Source organism: Echeneis naucrates, chromosome 24 (genome assembly GCF_900963305.1).
Source record: "Echeneis naucrates chromosome 24, fEcheNa1.1, whole genome shotgun sequence".
NCBI classification, from domain to species: domain Eukaryota; kingdom Metazoa; phylum Chordata; class Actinopteri; order Carangiformes; family Echeneidae; genus Echeneis; species Echeneis naucrates.
Genome location: NC_042534.1, coordinates 11,981,767 through 12,002,372, shown reverse-complemented (window position 1 = coordinate 12,002,372; position 20,606 = coordinate 11,981,767). Strand labels below are relative to the sequence as shown.

Genomic DNA, 20,606 nt, shown 5'->3' with positions numbered 1-20,606 from the left:
CCGACCCCTCCGACAAAGTTACCGGGGTGGGTCCAAACGGGCACCCCCCCCCCCTCCACCACCACCACCCACAGGCTGCAGTTACGCGTGGCTACGCCTTTAAAAGCCTCACCATGTTGCCATCACATGCTCCATCGCAGAAGTGAGATGAGGATGTTCCTGTTGTCGTTATGTAAAACACATTTCTTAGTTGTATTTTAAAAGGAGCTCGGGGAAGGGAGGGAGTGTGTGTGTGTGTGTGTGTGAGAGAGAGAGAGAGAGAGAGAGAGAGAGTAAGAGTGTGTGTGTGTGCGCGCGTTTATGTGGGTGACTTTTGTCGAGGATTTCTTGACTTTGCACGTGTGGAAAAGGGGGACGGCCCTCCAGTCTGTCAGCGCTGCAGTCAGTCAGTCATGTTGTGCCGCTAGTTGTTGTTGAGCAGCAACACACTGCCTGGTGCGCAAACTGAAAGCTGCGCTCCGTGTTAATGCCAAGTGACGGATATCAGCGCCGTGTGTGCGGGCTGCTGACCCTCCGGCCGCCGGCGGCTCTCGGGGCTTGTGGATGGGCCAGGAGGAAATAACAAGCCCGAGCAACCCCCCCCCCCTCCGCCTTGCTCGTGTCGGAGAGCAGCGTTGCCTCCTCTTGTGAGAAGAGAGTTGTTCGCTCGTCTTTTCTCGTCGATGTTAAAAGGTCTTCAGTCCGGCTGAGAGGCCAAACGTCGGCGACGGTCGCGATTATTTGCTCCAGTTGAGCAGCATCGGTTAAACAGCCGGACGAGGCGGGCTCTCCTGACCGAGCTTTTTGGGAAAACAAGGTGCCGAAGAGGCGAGACGGTGGCAACAACACGGAGGGAGCCACGGTACGGTAAGTGGCTATTCCACGTTATCTTTCCTCATGGAGCGGCCCCTCTTTCTTTCTTTCCTTCAGTTTTTTAATAAAGGCAGAGCAGGTTTTTTTGTGACGGGGGGTTCCTCTTTTTTGCATGTCTGTTTTTAGTCATGTCTGGGGGACGTTGCAGGGGCAGATAATGGCCATGATCATGAAGGAGATTCCCAGGGAGTGGTACTCTGTCGGACTGGCCGTACAATGTGTGTTATCTTAGTCCCCCTTCTCCTCCACCAGCACCGGCAGCAGCCACCAGTCTACTGCTCCGTCCGTGTAATAGACTGAAACAGGGTCAGTGATAGGGACACAGCAGACTCTGAGCTCACTAATATTATGTTTGGCTGGATGGATGCGATTTGTGTTCACCTGGATATCAGCCCCACTGTGTGTGTGTGTGTGTGTAGGTTTGTATGCTCAGAACTGTGTGTTGACGTGTAGATTAGGATGTGTTCTTGCGCACCCATCATGAGTGGCAACAAACTTCATGGTCCTGACAGGCTGTGGCTTTTCTTGGGAATATGATTTTCTCTCTCTGTGATTCAGATTCATATTGGGCCTTGAACAGACTGAGCTGAGAGGGAGTCAAAGTGGGGTGGGGTGGTGGGGGGCAGTTGCTTTGCTCTGGTAGTAAATGAGGAGGCTTCACAAATGCCAAAGCAATTAGCCCACATCACAGTTTTCCAGTTAGGTCATAAAGGCAATGAGCTCATAAAGGATGATGCTATTATCAAAGATGCCCTCCACCCCCTCTGCCTGAGACTTGGACTTGTCAGCAAGTGATAGTTGCAACATCACAATGTTGAAAACCTTCAAATAGCAAAGTGTTCAAGGAAGTAGAGGTGCTTCACTGAAAATTTATTGGACTGTACTGTGGAAGTTCTGATAAAATGACATCATTTGTTTATGGCCAAATCCAATATCTTTATTTAAACTCCACACATTGTCTATATAATATGTAAGTGTATGAAACAAACATTATTCAAGAATCTGATCAGCTCTGAGCTATGAAGAAGTTTTTAGATTCTTAACACATCCATGTGTGGATGTTCTGTTAGACAGAAACACCCTAAAACTGCTACTTAGAAGCGGTAAATAGTATTAATATACAAACTTTGCTAAATAAAATTAACACCAAGCACTGCACCTGCAGAAAATGCCTCTCCCTCCCCGACCTAAAATCTTTAGGGTTGTAAGATAATTGATCAAATGAAATGTATGGAAAAGTTCTTCTGCACAAATTGCTGTTCATTATTTTGAATTAGGATTAAATCATCCCTTTACTGTGACATATAGGTAAAACGTCTTTGGGCCTCAGTCAGTTATTTAAATGAAATGGCATGTGACATTGTGGGTGGATAATTCCTGACTATTTATAGATGTCTGAAAGGTGAAAAACTACAGGATGCTCACAAACTTAAGTGCCATCAGTGAAGTATCTAATGTTTACCGCAGTCATGAAAATATAGCTGGATACAAGCACATTATTTAATTTGAAATGTAGTGCAAACAGAACTTGGTTTGTTCGTTCTTAGTTATCTTGCACTGCAGTTGATGAGTTCATCGACTGCCGAACTAGGGAATGATGGGCTGGCTTAATGTCAGAAAAAGTGCAGGGTTGTGGTTGTAAAGTTAAAGGAGAAGTTTTTAGCACTTGTAGTTCATTGTATGATTGAATAAATGATATTAGATGTGAATTAAATTCTCCCTTGTTCACATTATCACAAGTGTTTTTTTGTTTTTTTTTTATTATTTTTTTTTTTCCTTTTTTCCCTGCCAAGTCTCATTACTCAAAGCCGCTATGAAGTTGTCCTGCAGAGTAGATGAGAAAAAGGATCTGCCAGGCCACAGTAGTTTATTGTAGTTGAACATTAATCTTCAGTTTCTTCGGCAGACCTCACCACATATTGCTCTTTCCACCATGTTTTCTTTTTCATCCAAAGGATTGCACCCCACCTTAACCATAATAAATGTCATAAAACAGAATATATAAGTGTTTTAATGACTCACACCTAGACCTATCATTAAATATCCATACTGGACTAATAACTGAACCGTGACTGTGAAAGCAATTCACTGTGAATTAGCACCGGATTCCTGCCAACATACAAATCTAATGGTTAAATCATCATGAAAGATTGGCCATAAGAAACAGTTGTGGATTTTCCTGGTTTGGATATTATACACATCCACACATTATTTTCTTATATTCAATTAGTGATTTTCATTATTACTTTGTCTTTTAACTTTACTCTCCTGTTAGCAGAATTAACAGAATTACCACAGAAGTGGTTCCTGGGGAGACATTACAAATCTTTTGTCCAGTATAATGTAGAGTGTTGTGTTGTTTCATTGATTTTCAGTAAAACTGTATCATATTGAGAGTTTTGTATTTGATTATAGGGTAGCATAATGTTACCATGCAGTTGTACTAACTCTACCAATCATTTACTACTGACTAACTTTGTTTTTCCTGTGCACAGAAAAAATCAGTTTTGAATCTCTTTGTGATTGAAGTCTTACAGGTTCCAGACTTGTTTTAGTGACCGTAAATTTGATTTGGGTGCTAACACTAGAATATTTTGTGCATCCATGCGTGTTTACACTGTCATTCAAGCAACTCCACACAAGAGTACCTGCAGACAAGGGGCCAGACTGATGTCGTGGTTGGTTGGTTTCATTGGAACAGGCTTGTTTGTATTCATCTGCTGTTATTATCCTGAGGTAACATTAAACTTATACACCACGTATGAGTTCAATTATCTGAAGTCATAACATCTGCTCGACTATTAACACATTAATGCTTTTTATTTTACATATTTCTTTGTATATTTCGCCATCATTGCCTGTTCTTGACCTTGTGAGCAATGTGAAAATTTAAAGTATGTAGCACTGTCCTTTTACACAGCAGTATGTTTAATTTCATAATTAACCCACAGTGGCCTTCTAACTATAAAGGCTCAGCTCTGATTATTAAATAAATCTTTAATGCCCTGCCATACTCTGGGTCCACAGTAACTAGAGGCTTTTATGTGTCTGTCAGTTTGAAATGGCAACGAGAAGTGGGACAATCTCTCTGCTTTTCTTGTGACAAACTAGAAAGGGGGAAAAAAAAACTTCACCACTCACTCCACTTACAGTATGAGGATCTTGAGTACTCTCTCACCAATTCATATTAGTGAATAAGACACTTAATAATCATACTTTTAACAAACATTAAAGATCTTGAGGATCTTGTTTAAGGATGTAAATGAACAGAATTTGTAGAGTACGTCTAATTGAAAGGACAGTGTTTTGTGAACTGAGTTTTTTTTTTTTTTTTTTTCTTCTTCAAAATGTCCTGACATATCTTGTATATGCTTTTGAAAGTACAGCTGTTTCTTCTTGTTATAAATTATAAAATAAATCACAACACAAATTAATGAAAAGTTTAAATTACAGTCATATTTCTCACACAATCAAACTGTGTTGTCTGTTCAAAACGGCAAACCTGAAAAGTAGCTGTGAAAAATTGCCGTTATCTTCACTGTGGGGAATAGAGGCTGTGTCAGAGATGATTCACAGTGATTGTAAGTGATTCTATCATATCCAGAATCTCAAAACATCCACAGACCTGGGTCTTGAAACTCCTACAGTGTAAACAGCTTCTCCACCATCCATCACTCGTCAGCTTCTATGAAGGAAAAAAAAAAACGAACACCAGCTCGGCATTACATTTATGCTCACCTCTCTGGCAACTATCAAGCTTTCTTCAACCATGCTTGACGTTGTAAAGCGTAGCACTTGCAGAAATTCTCCTGGCCTGACACCTTCTTGAGTTTAGCTCGGTCTTTGAACTTGAATGACCTATCTAATTATTGGGCGGGCAATATGGCAGCAAAGTGGTTAGCGCTGTTGCCTCACAACAAGAAGGTTGCAGGTTTGAGCCTTCGGTCCTGGGGCCTTTCTGTGTGGAGTTTGCATGTTCTCCCTGTGCCTGTGCAGGTTTCCTCCAGTTTCCCCCCACAGTATAAAGACATCCATGTGTAGGTTAAATGGTGACTCTAAATTGGTTGTAGGTCTGAGTGGTTGTTTATTTCTGTCTGTCTCTGTGTGTTGGCCCTGTGATGGACTGGTGACCTGTTTAGGGTGTACCCTGCCCTTGCCCAATGTGAGCTGGGATTGGCTCCAGCACTCCCTGCGACCCGGAAATTGATAAGTGGTAGAAGATGAAGGCATTAATCAATAATTATTGGGCTCTAGGGAAATATTGTCTTCATGGTTAAGGCGCTATTGGCCAAAATAACTTATTCGGCTGTAAAGTACTGGAATACCCTACTATTTCCACTAGTTTGTTGTAATTTTTATTCTGGACAGTTTGCAGTGGATTCATTGTCTATATATAATATTTTGGTCCGGTATGTGACTTAAACTGGTGTGTGACCAGTTGATCATATTGCCTCCACATCCTTACCTTCCAGCGCCACAGCTGCTTGTGTTGTTGGTGGATATTGGTGTTCGATGGGGAAACGTTTGCTGCAAAATCATTCGAAGTGAACACCATCCCTGTGGCTACTGGGATTATGCATGTTACAAACATGCTGAGTGTGAAGATGCACAACAAATGATGCTGTGAATGTGTCTGCTGTAAAAACTGGTTCCTGTAAGAAGCTATTGTAGGCTTCATGAATCCAAGCTTCTGCTGCTGTTTTTCATGCTTGCAGAGTGTAGATTTTTGGATTTGGTGTCAGTTAAAATATAAAATGTTACTTGCATTATCTAATGATAACCTCAGTCCTGTTGACTAATCAATACCAACCCTTTAATTTGTAGATGTACAGTTTTAGCAGATATGTGCTCTTATTAAATCCCTATTATAGCATAGTTAAAAATATAAATTCCTCTTAAAGTCCAAAAATATAGGGTCCATTTTAACATTATAATAGAAATGATTGAATCAGCTTCTTCTCTTTTTATTTTTTATTTTTTTGGAGGGGGGTTGTCGAACAATGTGACAATCACTTGAGCTTCTTTCTCATTGTACAAAAACGCTCCACCTGTAACAGGTGCCTTTGTTGAAGAGACTGAATTGACATAACTGTGTATTCAACTCTTTCATTGAACGAAGTGTATAACTCAGCTCTAGGCTTTTCTGACTTTCATCACCATTTCATGCCATTTAAAATAAAAGTCTGGGGTTTGGATTAGGTTGGAGTGGCTGCCTACATTGATGGCAGGTTCTGATTCCTGCAGATTACATAACATCTGGGGGAAAAAAAAGCCTTCCAAACCCTTCTTGAGTCTAATGAACAACACTAGTCAATGCTCCTTACAAACCAGCAGCAATTAAAAGAGATAGATGTTATATTGCTTGCAAATAATGAGTCTTTTTAAAAAGCAGAGAAACCAAGACTCTTGTGGTTATCTAAATCTTTTCAGACTGCTTTGCAGTTTCTCTGCTGCACAAGGCAGGGTTGTGTGCAAGAAAGATGGAGAACAAGCTTAACTTGCCATTATTGTGGTCCAACTGAAAGACAAACTTGAAGTCAAGTCAGTATAAATGGGTGCCAAATATAAGTAGTAAAAGATTGATTGCTACTTAATTTCATAGATATGTTGACTAATGTTTCCAATCAGTGCCAAGCACTGTCAGGAGGCACAATATGAACTGATGAAAGCATTTTAATAAGGCGCAGTAACATAAGGCTGCGGCAATGTGGACATTACTGTACAGCACTATGACAAGCAACACCCAGAAGTTTATCCAGCCTATGGGAGACATCTGTTCATAGGGTGCAGACAATTTAATCAGCACTGCTGCTGCCTCTTCTTTCTCTGCTCTATGTCAAAACAATAGAGCTTGCACCTTATTAAAAAAGGTCTGATTATAAACCATATGCTGCAGCCCTCATCACTCCAGAGCCTAGTTCCCTATTCTTCTTTTAGTGCAGTGTACTTTGTCACATGCAATGCACAACATTGTCACAAACAGAGTAATCTGCAGGGCCTCTCCATCCCTACACATAGAAAGCAGCGGTGAAGAGTAACTAAGGACTGAACTCACATTTTAATCTAGGAGACTTGCCCTCCACTTGATTATAGCCATTTTCTGCTAAATAAAAATGACAGGTATATGTATTTAGTAAACTGTTCACTGAAGAAGTGAAATATTTGCAGAGTTTTAAACACGATAAAGAGGATGTCTTGTGATTTATCAAATCTTCTGCCGTCATATAAAACCTGGTTGTCACAGATAAACTGTAGCCACATGAAATATTTCAGACTGGCTCCACTTTCACCGTCTCTAACAGCAAAGATGGTTTTACATGTCAATTAAATGCTAAATTGTTGAATATTTTACAGCTAAAACTCCTGAGTAATTACTGCGATAAAATCTTAAAGGCATTGATTCTGAGTTGACAGTGTGATGTTACCTCTTGTCCTTCTGTTAAGAGCTGAGTCCTAGGCCACCGTCACTGGGTCTGTTTCCTCTCTGTTGTTAGTGGTTGAACTTGATCTGTAGCCTAATTGGTTCATCTCGTTTCCAGCTGGTTGTGGCCTCCATTTACTGTAACACATCAGTTTTTTTTACAGAGTTTAAAATAATTTAACCCCTTAAAGCCCATTGTCTGTGATCGAGATTGGACTGAAAGTGAGCTTTGTGCACATTATCTTTCCCTCACATGGCCATCCTGAACTTTGTTAAGGATGGGGGAGGGCATTTAAAAACTTCATGTCATTGTGCACCACATGCTGGTTTTTAATGTCTTCCTCCCGCTTCACCTTTCACGTGGATTTTAATGCACGTGTTTTTCTCTTTTTCAATTATTAATTTATTTGTGTTTGTTTGTTGTTGTTGTTGTTTTTTTTTATCAGACTGGTTAACTGGTCTCTGTTTGGTCACGACAAATGACAGTGTGTCCGCCTGTCTGTCCGTCCGTCCGTCTGTCTGTCTGTCTGTCTCTCTGTCTGTCGCGGTGGGGGGTGGAGTGAGGAGGGGTGGCAGTAACATCCATCGCCCATGATGTTAGCGATGCGTGCATTCAGCGTAGTGCAGACCAAGTTACCTCGGATTTCGTAAATATTGAGTTTCTCCTCGTCGCTCCACAACAAGCAGCTGTTTGTCCGTCATTGGAGGACGCGGGTGTCAAGCGAAGCGGGTCCGTGTGGCAATTGGTTCAGATGAAGTTTTGTGCAAATCGGTGGAAGCCCAACCAGGAAGAGCAACACACATCTCGCAGGCAGCGCCACCGACCGTCCTCTCTTCCACTCCTCCCCAGCTCTCCCAGTTACGGAGCTCTGCCATCGCACCAGTCCGGCTTCACCTCCCCTCCCCTCCTCCCCGCACGGTTCTTCGACGGCTTCCCGGCTGGCGGAGGAGGGCGAGCGTGTCGGCTAGCCGTAAGTTACCTTCTTCATATTTATTTTTTATTTTATTTATTTTATTTTTTTTTGGGGGGGTGGGGGGTTGCTATTTCGCCCTGAATGTTTGAAGTTGCTCCGACTGCCCAGGCGTCCAGAGGGGAGCGCAGAGCCCATTTTCTCGCTTCGTGCACCAGAAGCGAATCGCTGAGCTGCCGCTACGTGCCCGATCCTCCCCGGGCTCCGGCCGGACTCTGACCAGCACAGCCGCCGTGTCGGTAAAGAGGAATCCGTTCGCTAAATGCGAGGCTATTAGGAGGGGTGACTGCCCTTTATTTTGCCTGTTGTGTGTGTGTGTGTCGGGGTAGCCCCCCTCCTCTCTCAGCCCATATTTAGAGCCTGGCTGGCTACTTCAGATGGGCAGGCTACGTCAGGCTGTACTGTATCCCATCCTACTGTATTCCTCAGCCACCCGGAGTCTAAATGTATGCGTGTATGCGGATGGTGTTGTAGATCAAGCCCAAGGCTGCGATGCAAGTCCCAGAAGGAAGACACTGACCTAATGTTTGAAATTCTTGCAGTCTTTTTTATCTCCTCCCGATAAAACCCAACATGCCAGGCGCCTCGTGTTGAACCTGCCTGTCACCAGCAGTGACACGCAAAGGGTCGCTGCCGCTTGTTTGTTTTCTGCCTCCCTGCTGCTGGATCTGCCTGAAAGTTGGAACCCAAAACAACGAAAGAAAGAAAGAAAGAAGTGGCTGACGGATTCATTACAGGTGTAATACCGGCGCAAGAGGCGGTGTGGCTGTTGTATGCACAGCCATTGTTAAAAACCATGTGATCTGGATGTGGAGTTTGAGCTTTATTCTGCCAGGTGTCTCCCATGTTGTTTATGGGCTGGATAATGCAGTGTTTCCTCAACCTGCCTGCCTTGTGACCCTTGAAAACGAGGCACAAAGACCTTGTTGCATTATTTGTGAACAGTGCAGCCCAAAAGAGATCTGTCCCTCACAGAGGCTGCTTCTTTCAAGGATTTTTAGAGGCTTTTTAGAAAAGGGAAACAAAATAGGGACTATCAGAATGATAGAGCTGAGAGAGGTGTCTAAAAGAAAAGTGGGTGGATAGTGTATTTTTAGTTTGTTTTTTTTTTTTTTTTTAACAAGATGTGGTATATGTTGGAAGAGAAAAGGAAGGCATTTCAGTGTCTACTTGTTTCAGCATTATTTTTTGCATTTATTTTGGGCTGAAAATGTAGCAGTGATACATTTATTAAGCTGTGTACAGTTTGCACAGGGATGCTTGTACAGGTACACTGAGGGTGTACTTGTACATCCACATGTGACAAATAAAGACTCTTGATCTCTTGATCTCTTTATGAACAGTAATGGTGCCTGAGCTGGTTTCACACAAACATGCTAATTTAAGATCAATCCTAAAGCTGCCTTTCCTTTAAAAAGCATTTGTTATAATTGTTAAAAATATATTATTTCAACAATGTCAGAAATTTGGTTCCAACTAAATAAGTTTACATGTTCTTCCTATATCATACTTTTCTGACTGTAAAAGTAAAGATTATTCAGCTCACCTGAAAGCATTCATGCAGTCCATTTGGAGAGTCTAAAAGAGAGGGAAACTTTCCCTTCACACACAGTTTGGGTTTGCGTGTGTGTGTGTTAAGGATTACAGGAGAGGAACTATAGGTCTGATTTTCAGCATAGTACATTTTCTGTGGGTGTTTTATAGTAATTTAAATTTGAATACTTTAAATGTGCCCTGTAAAAATAAAATACAGTAAAACTATCTTGCACAAAGTGCTTTTATGAAACTCTCTGAAATAGCTGAAGGTTTATTTAGAAACTAATACCCAAGTTACACCTGGTCTATATACTCCCGTTATGGATGATCTATAGGAGGTGCTAAGACATAAATAAAAACTTAAAATATCTGTTTGCAACACATCTGCACCAGAGCACCTTATAAATACCAGTGTCTTGTAAAACACCCTTCACTGTTCATTCACTCGTTTTAAGTGTAAAATACATTTTTAACCTGTGTATCAGTATCAGCTGAGCCATCTCTTATCTCCTATTGACCCCTCAGATTTATCTTTAGGTCCAGTGAGGTGATCCATATCCATGGTTTAGGAACTACATTGCTAATGAATTGAACTTATGGCTTGTTATCTCAAATAGGCCTCCATGTTGACGTAATATCCTCAATGACACTCACTGTGTTTTTGAATGTGTGTGGTACACTCTTGTTTGGTGTGACCACTTGGTATTGTGTGACACATTACTGTCTGCGTTTCAAAGAGACTTACTAAAATTCAAACACTATTCCAGAAGTGGCAAAAGAAAAAAAAATTGCAATGGAATTTCACTTGTGTGTCCTGATGCCGTTGAATCATTATTTAAAACCATGAGGGTTGCTGTTTTGCACACAAGAGTCAAAAGAGATCATGAAAGTGTTGTCATAAAATGGGATCCTGGTGAGCCTCCTATTTGATGCTCTTGAGAGGAACTGATGATCTGTTTTCTAACCAATTAAAGATAAAGCACAGGGCTATTGATCTCTGTATAAATGCAAAATTACTTCCCGAGGATCACCAGGCCTGACTGTTCTTAAAGAGCCAAATTGCTATTTGGCAAGAGCGCTGCCACTGAGATAAAATCTTACAGGTTATTTCTTTAAGCGTTTCCCCACCTACACTTCCCAGCAGTGACCCAGCTTAGTATCAAGGCTTTTGAAGTGAAGCTGTGTCTGTAGAAAATATTGTTTGGATGTCAGAAAGCTACTTTAAGCTATCGTACAAATAGAGATTTGATTGTTAAATATGAAGTGAAGATTCGATTCCTGTCAGGGATTGAATATCAGTCCCATTCAGTAATATCAGATGAAGAAACTGATTTAGATCTAGAAGCCCCATCTAGATTCAACAATGTCAGGGCAAAGGCAAGATGAGGGCTAGCACGTCACTTATCAGTAACAAAAATGAGTTCCATTCTGTTTATCTTTTGTTACTTTGTTTGTTTGGAGATATAAAAGCTATTACTCATTAATATTTAGTTTTCAATGCCTTGAAAGAAAGTGGAGTGTATTTGGTATTACTTGGTTCTTTCCCTTTAAGTTTTTGACCAATTTCTACAACCATTTATCTGACCAAATAAGAAATCCCAACTCTTGGTAATCTTCAGTTTTCATTAACCCTGGAGCTAAACTAGTGCTGCCATCACCTACACATGCCAGCCGTGGGCCGTCTTCACGCTGCACAGGCCCAGTCAGACTGCGGCAGACAAAGTCAAACATGTCTGAAAAATCTTGTTAGGCCTCAGCTGAGTCAAAATCTCTGGTCTCAAGTGTGTCAAAGCTTCAGAGAAGTCAGTGGAAGTTCTAAAAAAAAAAAAAAACCCAAAGAGATTCCCACATCTAGACATGGGATAATTGCTTTAAATTTTTCAGGTGATAAACTGGTGGCATTGATAGGAGCTGTACTGTACACTTAGCTGAGGTGGCTTTTAAAACTTCAAAAGCACTAATATGCAGGTCTATAGTCTGTAAGAGGGGATTCTCTTAAAGTAGTTATACTTAATTGTGGAAATTAAATGGTGGGGTGGTCATTGGAGTTTGAGCAAAGAAAAGTTGAAAGATGTATAATTATATTAAGTGTTTTTCTCTGTGCTGCAGAATATACTGTATGTACAGTTTTGTGAACAGATCTTAGATTACCCAGTTCATTAAGCAGACGACAAATCTTTATGACCTCCGCTATAAAAATATGCAGCTTTACCATTTATTCTTTTGTTGCTTATCTTTGCGGGCTTTCTTTTTATGTGTTTTCACAAATACTCCCAAGTTGGTTGTTTGCTGCTGATTGTAAGCTTAATTGCTAAATGATTTCACAATGAGCACTGGGAATATTTATGTTGTAATATACAGTAGATGTGTGAATGAGATCCTCGTCTTCTACTTATCGCGGACAGTGATTATTTTGAAGCCATGAAATTAATGTGCTTAACATATCACTTGTTCTGAATAGGCATTTAGTTGGCCTGTTTATTTGTCTTATTTTCCTCAGTGGAGTTCAGTGTTGTAGTGACACCTTTTGACATTTTCTTTTTAGACTAAACATTTAAGACAAAACATTTAAACAAATGGCCTTAACAAGCTGTTATTTGCATTTTGTGTGCGCACTACATGATAAGGCAATGAGTGTGTGAATGAACGAGTGCATCGGTTTCCTCAATGCAGCACACACACAAGCATGCTATAATGAGAGTAAACAGGTGTACAGTAGCTTGAGCTATTGATCATGGCATCTACTCTACTTGAATCAGATGTTGCCGATGTATTTAAATCTAAGATAAGTGACATCATCAATGTCTGTTTGCTTCTTTTGTTTTCATTTTCTTTGTGCCATAGTACTTTCCACAAAACCAAACAACCTCCCAGCTTTGTCTAGTTTATCTTCCTCAGTCATGTCAAGAATTATGTTCAAGTTCATGTTAATGGTCCCCGATTAGCTGTTAATGCACCACTTACTGCTCCTTGAATGGCTGACCTGAACCTTCGGTCCTGCTCTGATGAGTCATTGTAGTCAGAAGTGCGGTGAATGTGAGAGTAGAAGAAACAGAAGGTATGAAGATGTTATAAGATACGAACATGTGCAATACTGAACCAGGTCTTCATTGATCCAATTAACAGCTTTGTTTGCGAGTAATGTGAAGTACTATATACCTAACGGTTGGTGTCCTCCATTGTGAGGACATGGTCAAACTAGGACATTCTACACTTTTCATCACTTGGTGGTCTGTTATCTCTAGGTCCAGTGGAGAAGAATGTGATGACTCACGCAAGGCAGAAAGGTTCCCTCAGACAGAGTGGCAGTGGTTCTGAGGGGTGGAACAACAGTACTCTTTGGCCACATGGTGGCACCATGGGTGACACCTGGCCTGAACGAGCACTACGATTTGGCAGGACAAAGAAGATAAGTGAAATCATCAAAAAAGGGAAAGACGTGGCCAAGAGGATGACTCACAAGAGAGGCCAAAAAGAAAAATCCAATCAGAACCGAAAACTTGACCGGCGGCGCGACAAGAAGCGAGATAGGAAGTTGTATCCCCTGCGGGGGAGAGCTGGAGGTTCAAATGAGGAAGGACTCAGCTGCCATGTCCTCCTCACCAGATTGGAAGAAAGTGTCCGCAAAAAGGAGAGTTCTGAAGAAAGGGGAGGAAACAATGCATGCCGGCATTTGTCCCTGAAAGGCAAATCCAAAAAAGGGAAAAGTTGTAAAAGAAAAGTGGCAAAGAAGTCAACAAAAAACAAATCAAAGTCGGTCAGCCCAAGTTATGGTGAGTGTATTCATGTCTTACAACCACGCAAGCGACGACTGGCCTCTCTCAATGCTGAGGCAGTGAACAGTCTACTGCTTGAAAGAGCGACTGACCCTCAGCCAGTGGCTAAACAGGCCAGGAGACAGGAAGAACCCACAAATGGAGGGGTTTCCCCTGACGCAGAGTCAGCCAGTAGTGGTGTCCCTGGAGGTCTGAAGGCTTCGCGTGCCCACATCAGTAAAGTCTCCACGTCTCATAGACTTGAACTGTGCCAAAGCTCTAAGCCAGTCAAGAAGGCCAAAGTCAGCAGGGGTCATGAGAGCAGGGGGATGAGTCAGGAGAGCCTGAATGCTCCCACCCCCAGAAGATTGGCTGGACTCAATGCTGCGGCCCTGCTGAAGTTAACCAGCTCTTCAGCTACCAGTAAGCAGAGAGTCAAAGCTGCACCCACGGCAACTATCACATCAGACTCCAAGGCGCCAGCTGTAATCTCCAACCCAAAACAGCACTGCAGAGTCAAACTCAAACACAAGGGGCGATCACAAAAGCAGAAGGGGAAAAGGGCCCCTGCCCTGCACAATGGCTGCAGAGCCTGCAAGAAGAAGGCAGATTTTGAGCCCAAAGTGGAGTGGGAGACTGGCAGCTGCACCCATAGACTGACCAAACCGGGCTACCAGTCACGCAGCATGCTAGCCTACCCGCTGAAGCAAGTGAAGGAGGAGCAGCTGGAGACAGAACTGAGCCCATATTACTGCTGTCCCCCAGAGGGCTCAATGGAATACTGCCACCGCTTGGCCTTCTTCCTGGGCCAGCAGCCCTATGGAGAATCAGATGATCAGTCTCTGAACACAGCCATGACCCCTGTGAAGCGCGAGTGCCTCGTGAGCTCACCGTCCCTGACCCATTCCCACCCACATACAGCCCTGACCCTCAGCCCCCATCCCTGCCTCTGCACCGCTGACCACTGCTTCTCCAGCTACTACGTCCACATCACCCACCCAACACACACTGGAACCACGTCCCCAACCCTGGCCTCGCGACCTCTGAACTTTGGCCCTTCCAGTCTGTGCCCTAATCGGATGACTGGTTCCAAGCTGCTGGGTCCACGGGTGTCCCACAGCTCGGGGTTGTCTCACCCTGCCTACTGCAACTCTGTGGCTTCGCCTTGCTATGGTGACGCCTGTGGGATCAGTGGCTACACCTACAGATCCATGCCTCCCGTCACCAGCAGGGCTTGTTCTTTCAGCACAGGATGCACTGGATGCACACACAGCATCAAAACAGGTCAGTGGAAAATTGAGATTTCTGGAACCAAAAATGGATGTACTTGTACTTGTAAGCTTGCTCATGCTGTCCAATCTAAGAAAGACATTCAAATAAGCAGCTACCAAAGGCTAAAAGGGTCAGTGAAACCCTATCTACACTGACTTTGAATATAAGTTTATATTAACTGTTAAATAAAAGTATTTTCAGTAGGATGGAGAGTTTGATGGCCAATTCATTGTTATTGCGCCTCACCGGTCTGAAGGCCTCTTTGTAAAGTTGTGATTTAACCACTCTTATCTCAGTTTCTCTACTTTCATTCGCACAGAATGTAAGATTCCTTTGTTGTTAAATTTGTGCCTCGAGCTGGTTGTGAAAGTGTGAACATTTCTGTTATTTTGTTGTCTTTTTCTTGGTATGAACTTTATAAGTGTTCATAGCCTGAATCTTTTCTCCATTTTTTTTTTTTCTTGATAAGGAGTCTCATATGTAAAATTTTCTGTAACATCCGCGATATATATAGAAGGACTGATGAGTGAGATAAGGAAGCAGGTTGCTTGTAAGTCCCCCAAGGGAGGGACTGTGTAATTTTCCCATTTTAAGGTTAGTGTAACCTTTAAGAAACTGCTTGTTTCTGGTGAAACCAGACCATGTGCAGAAACAAAATTTCTCAGCATATTTTTTAAGATAATCAGTTTTTCATTTAGGTGAGCAGTTAGTGTCTGACTTCAAGTGCAAACATGATTTTAAAAATGAATTGCTTTCTTGCCGTTTTATTTAAAAGTCTAACTCTTACCTTTAACTTTTCAGAGGGTTACTCCTCCCCTCAGGGTGACCACAGCCCCTCTCTTCTGGTTCCTCCCTCAATGCCCATCTCCAACTGCCCTCTATCCAGCGTGCCCACTTCTACCCAGAGTAAACCCCACTTGCTGGCCCCCTTGTCGGGCCGGGACAAGCCCCAGGCCAGGCTAAAGCTCGCCAGAGAATGCCCAAAGACCACCAAGCCCCCTAATGGCTCCCTGCCAATGGGCCGCACGCGGCTGCCCCAGAAACAGCCATCACCCGTGCCAAGTCTCGGCAGCACCAAACAAAAGAAAGTCAGCCGCAGACGTGCCACCAACGGCTGGCGACCTGTTGGGATTCCCACAGAGCGGGAGGTCTTCATTGCGGTAAGTTATTTATAAATGCACGTGTGTACTATGATGCTGAGTTACTGATTAGAGAGCTTCTTCTTCAGTTGTCTGTCACCAGTTAGACTGCTCTTGGATTTGGCACTAACGGAGAATATATTGGTAGTAGAAATCTAAATATCTACACACAGGGACACAAAAAAAAACCTAAAAACAGCCCAAAACAAAACAGTACTTCAGGGTGAAAAGATAATTGTGTTTTGACCGAGCAGCTTTGTGTGACAGATTCCTTTTTGTCTTCATAATGAGAATTATATCTGTCCTTGTCGGTGTGTACTTGTGTGTGTGTCTGTGTATATGTCTGCGCCAGGGAGAGGATGAGACGGCCCTGCGGCAGTGTTATGAAGGAGTCGAGAGGGATGGTGAAGTGATTCATGTCAGAGACACTGTGCTGCTACGATCAGGCCCCAGGAAAAAATCCCTCCCATATGTTGCCAAGATATCAGCACTGTGGGAGGACCCCAAAACAGGTAAAGAAGATGATGAGATGATTGTTAGATATGATGGATTGTGTGCATGGATGGGTAAAGGGACATATGGCCAAGGTTGTTTACCTGTACCTATGTGTGTGCTCTGTGTCTCAATTTGCTGCCTCAGGAGAGCTGATGATGAGTCTTTTCTGGTACTACCGACCTGAGCACACCCAGGGAGGCCGAGATCCCAGTGCACACTGTGAGGTGAGGCTCCAGTGGAACTGAGCCGAGGTTTCATTTTTCGCTGTGGTTAAACGACAGTTGTGCAGATGAACAACTGTTAAACTGTGTTTAACAGTGTTTAACAGTTTGAATTCTAAACACATATTATGAAAGAGGATGTGTTTAATAAAGCAATGAGGGATTAATGACTTCCTTGTGAACCAAAAGGTAGTGAAAAATATTTAGTTTGATTAATTTACCATAGAATTATTTATTTAGTTCAGTTTGAGGCCCTAAGGGGCAATATTAAATATATAAATGAGACATTATAGGGAAAAAAAACATATAAATAAATATTGTCCCAACCTTAAAATTCTTTCTTCAATTCGTAAATAATTTCATCATGTAAAAGTTTAGCTCAATTTAACGAAATTTCCTCTTCCTTCCACGCAGAAAATGCAGGTTTTGGTACAAGTTATTTTTGTTCAGTTGAAGCAGTTATGATTGAAAAATGCAATGTTATTATTTCATAGTTCCATTTTCCCACGATTAATATTTTATTTCAGAATTTCTCTGATGTCTTTGTCAAGACAAACTGAGCAGTGATGTAAAACCTACAATAAGCTCTAAAAAGAAGCAGGATGAGCTAAACATTTTATAACAACGAGCAATGAGCTTTGACAGTGTCTTGGATTATTGAACAGTTATATTGCTATATTGTGTGTGACATATTTTGCTTGTATGATGTGCTTATTAAGCTTACAATGTCACTATATGGTTTAATATTGAAGACTTTGGCTTCCCACAGCTGACACTGACTATGCACAAGTGTTGTAGACACAATTATCTTTCCCTCAGCAGAGCTGGTACTGCTGATAGCTGCTTAGCGCTTCAGTGTAACCACGAAACCAGATGATGATACCTGTGCCACTTCAGTCTGAGACCAAAAGTTCACCGTTAGAAAGTGACGCATTCCTCATGCTTCTGTTTACAATGGAAGCCTAAAGCATGTGTTGAACAGAACAGGATTTCCGTGTTTGCCTGTGTGTGATGGCTAGGGTAGAAACACAGAGGCACAGTCCTACTCTACATGAACAATTATGGTTCCCTGTGTGCTCACAGCAGAAAAGTGTCGTCACTTCTTCAGCCTTCAGTCTGCACAATAGGAAGCAATTGTGATGATGTGACATTGTACACCCACTGTTGGTTTCAGAATGAGATTTTTGCCTCTCGGCATCAGGATGAAAATAGTGTGGCCTGCATAGAAGACAGATGCTATGTTCTCCCACTAGCCCAGTACTGTAGGTGAGTACACACACATACACACATGCGCACACACACAAGGCAGACAAAAGCAGTAGTCATTAACAGAAAGTCTATTTAGAGAGTTTGCAGTCTTTCTTTTAAATTAACACCTTAGCTTCTGAGATACAGAAGACAGTTTTTCTAACTCTTATCACACATCCATGACATGGCAGTTACGGACACCAGAACACCAGGCCATGAACCTTTACCTAGACATAATTTGCAAATATATGTTTCAATTTCAGTTGCTTCCTCTGTTCTAATAATGACGCAGTTGTATAAATATATTGGATTTATTCCTAATTTTACAGCCAGTAGTCTTATTTTTTTTTTTAATTGTTTCCCCCCATCCTAGATTTTGTGCCTTGGTGAAGCGGCGTGCTGAAGGTGCCCCACCTGGCAGTGCCAGCATGGTGCCCTGCCGGCCCGACTTCGCCCCCCCTTCCCACCGCTGTGTGCCCACTGATGTCGACCCCGAGCTGGTGTATCTCTGCCGGCACGTCTACGACTTCCGCTACGGACGCATCCTAAAGAACTTGCAGTAGAGGGTAAAGGGGCTGCCAGATCTATGAATTAGTCATCACAGCGCTCCCCCCTCTGCTCATCGGGGGAGCTGAAGGACTGAACTCCCTTGTCTTTTCTGCCAGGGACCCCAGGAGCAGAGGGAAGGGGGATGATGGTGAGGGAGAGATGACACAAATTGTATTTGTGACATGTTATGAAGCACAGATCCCTTTTGTTGACTACAGTAGGGGTTACAATCCATCTCAGAGCACCAATATTTTCTGGTTTGGAAAAGTGAGGAAGGGGCTTTCTGTTGTCAGCTTGGAGTTCTCAAACGTTTCTGCAACACTCTGAGGTTACATGGAAAATGTTGTGTGTGTGTGTGTGTGTGTGTGTGTGTGTGTGTGTGTGTGTGTGTGTGTGTGTGTGTGTGTGTGTGTGTGTGTGTGTGTGTGTGTGGAACACTACACACCAGGCTGAACTGTCAGGACTGCATTTTCCCCAAAGCATCTTAGCACAACAATCATGTTTGTTCCATTTGTAAGCCAATGGCTCTGGGATGGTCCGTCACTAAGGTGCTTCCGGGGAACACAAGCCTGTACTGTCAGCTCAGTGTTAACGGTGTTCAACCAGCCAGGGCGAAGCAGCAGCTAATAGAGAGTGCTGTTTTATTTCTCCTGATTTGAGTTTGTGACCGTGTGAGTGTTTGTGAAAGAGAGAGTGGAAGAATGAGTGTTGTCAGTGTGGATAAATGGATAAATGTCATGGTTTTTTAAGGAGGCTTTCAGGCAATCAAACCAAACAAGCAGCTGTAGAAGAAGTGGAGCTTTCTCCTTGTCCGCTCTCCCATGTTCCACAGCACACTGACACTGATTGAAACATTTTCATCTCTGCGCAAACTAAAGTACTGTACCTGACAGGGGGTATTTGAGACAGATCTTTCCAAACAGAACTTGGGGCTAGAGCAGGGCTTCTTTAGGGTGGGGTCAGGACACTGAAACCGATTCTATTAATGAAGTCACACACACACACCTGGCTCTTCAAACTCATTTTTTATCTCAGACACAGCCCCTTTTTTGAAGAAACTTTGTTGTATGCTCTTTCAAAGATCCAATGGAGAGTAACCTTGTAAGGAGTTGAGACTCCTTAGACCTGTGCAGGCCAACCAAGAAGAAAACAGTCGTCTGTCTTTTTTTGTTTGTTTTGTTTTTACTTTACTTTTTGTTGTAAATTTTAGCCTTTGCTATTCCCTGTGACTTGCCTTATGACTTGCAGGTAGACCTTTAGGCAGCTAGTCTCACCACATATGACTAGGAAACAGTAGAATGAGTTTACAGTTGTCCCAAGGAAGAGGGTTATGTTGACAGCTGTGACATGATCACTAGAGACACAGATTGAAAATGCACTGGTTAGGGCTGCAACGAACGATGAATTGTCTGTTTCTTGTGTTGTCTGCAAGGTGATTTAAAAAAAAAAAAAACACACTATCCTTCAGACCAACAGGTTACCCAAAGATATTCATGTTGATTGAGAAAAAGCTTCTCATTTAGAAGCCCAAAACCATCCTTGTTTTGGCATTTTCCATTAAAAATGCAACTCATTAGTGTCAAAATAGTGACAGACTAACTTCCTTTAATGGACTAATTGTTGCAGCTCTACACTGGTTAGAAACACAGTGCACTTTTCATGTTGTCGACCTGCTGTGCTCTAGTGGCTCACCTTGCGTCCTAAAGTGTCACGCCATCTGGGAAATTTCTGTTCAGCCATTTTGATTCTACACCCACACAGATTTCTCCCCCCGCCAAGACAAACCAAAGGATGCCACACAAGCCAGAATCCCTGTCTCCTTCCTGACACTTCTTCTTCTTCTTCTCAGCACTTCTGCCCTCATTCCCTTATTATATTGCACTAATCCATTCCTTAATTACAACAAACATATTTTTTGTTCTAGCTACTAATATCTCCCCGGGGGAACATACTGTGTATGATTTATGTGTTTTTCTGTTGTGGAGAAGGAAATGGTGAAGATGTCATGGCTGCTTTTGTCAGTACAAACTGTATATTTCTGTTATTTTACCCGTAAAGGAGTCGATTGCGCGATTTTTTTTTTCTTTCTTTTTTAAGGATCAGCTGACATACTTATATAAATATACAGTATATATGTATGTATGATG

The 20,606-nt window shown here is 42.4% G+C and overlaps 1 protein-coding gene across 2 annotated transcripts; it reads left to right on the top strand.

The window, feature by feature from the left end:
* The first annotated feature begins 283 nt into the window (after positions 1–283).
* Positions 284–19,897, top strand: LOC115037663 (bromo adjacent homology domain-containing 1 protein). Of its 2 annotated transcripts, none has more exons than XM_029496343.1 (7): positions 284–846; positions 13,026–14,819; positions 15,609–15,967; positions 16,299–16,458; positions 16,586–16,665; positions 17,837–17,928; positions 18,284–19,897. In XM_029496343.1, exons 2-7 carry the CDS (start codon positions 13,046–13,048, stop codon positions 18,471–18,473), a joined length of 2,655 nt encoding a protein of 884 aa, XP_029352203.1. In that variant the 5' UTR covers positions 284–846; positions 13,026–13,045; the 3' UTR covers positions 18,474–19,897. The 2 variants fall into 2 exon arrangements, with proteins under 2 accessions (XP_029352203.1, XP_029352202.1); XM_029496342.1 differs by lacking the exon at positions 284–846 and adding an exon at positions 8,061–8,244.
* The last annotated feature ends 709 nt before the right edge of the window (positions 19,898–20,606 follow it).

Excerpts from the sequence above, each read along its gene's own strand:
- LOC115037663 (XM_029496343.1), top strand. The coding sequence starts at position 13,046 with ATGACTCACGCAAGGCAGAAAGGTTCCCTCAGACAGAGTGGCAGTGGT. Across the intron at positions 14,820-15,608 it reads CACACACAGCATCAAAACAG|AGGGTTACTCCTCCCCTCAG; the intron begins GTCAGTGGAAAA and ends TTAACTTTTCAG. Across the intron at positions 15,968-16,298 it reads AGCGGGAGGTCTTCATTGCG|GGAGAGGATGAGACGGCCCT; the intron begins GTAAGTTATTTA and ends TGTCTGCGCCAG.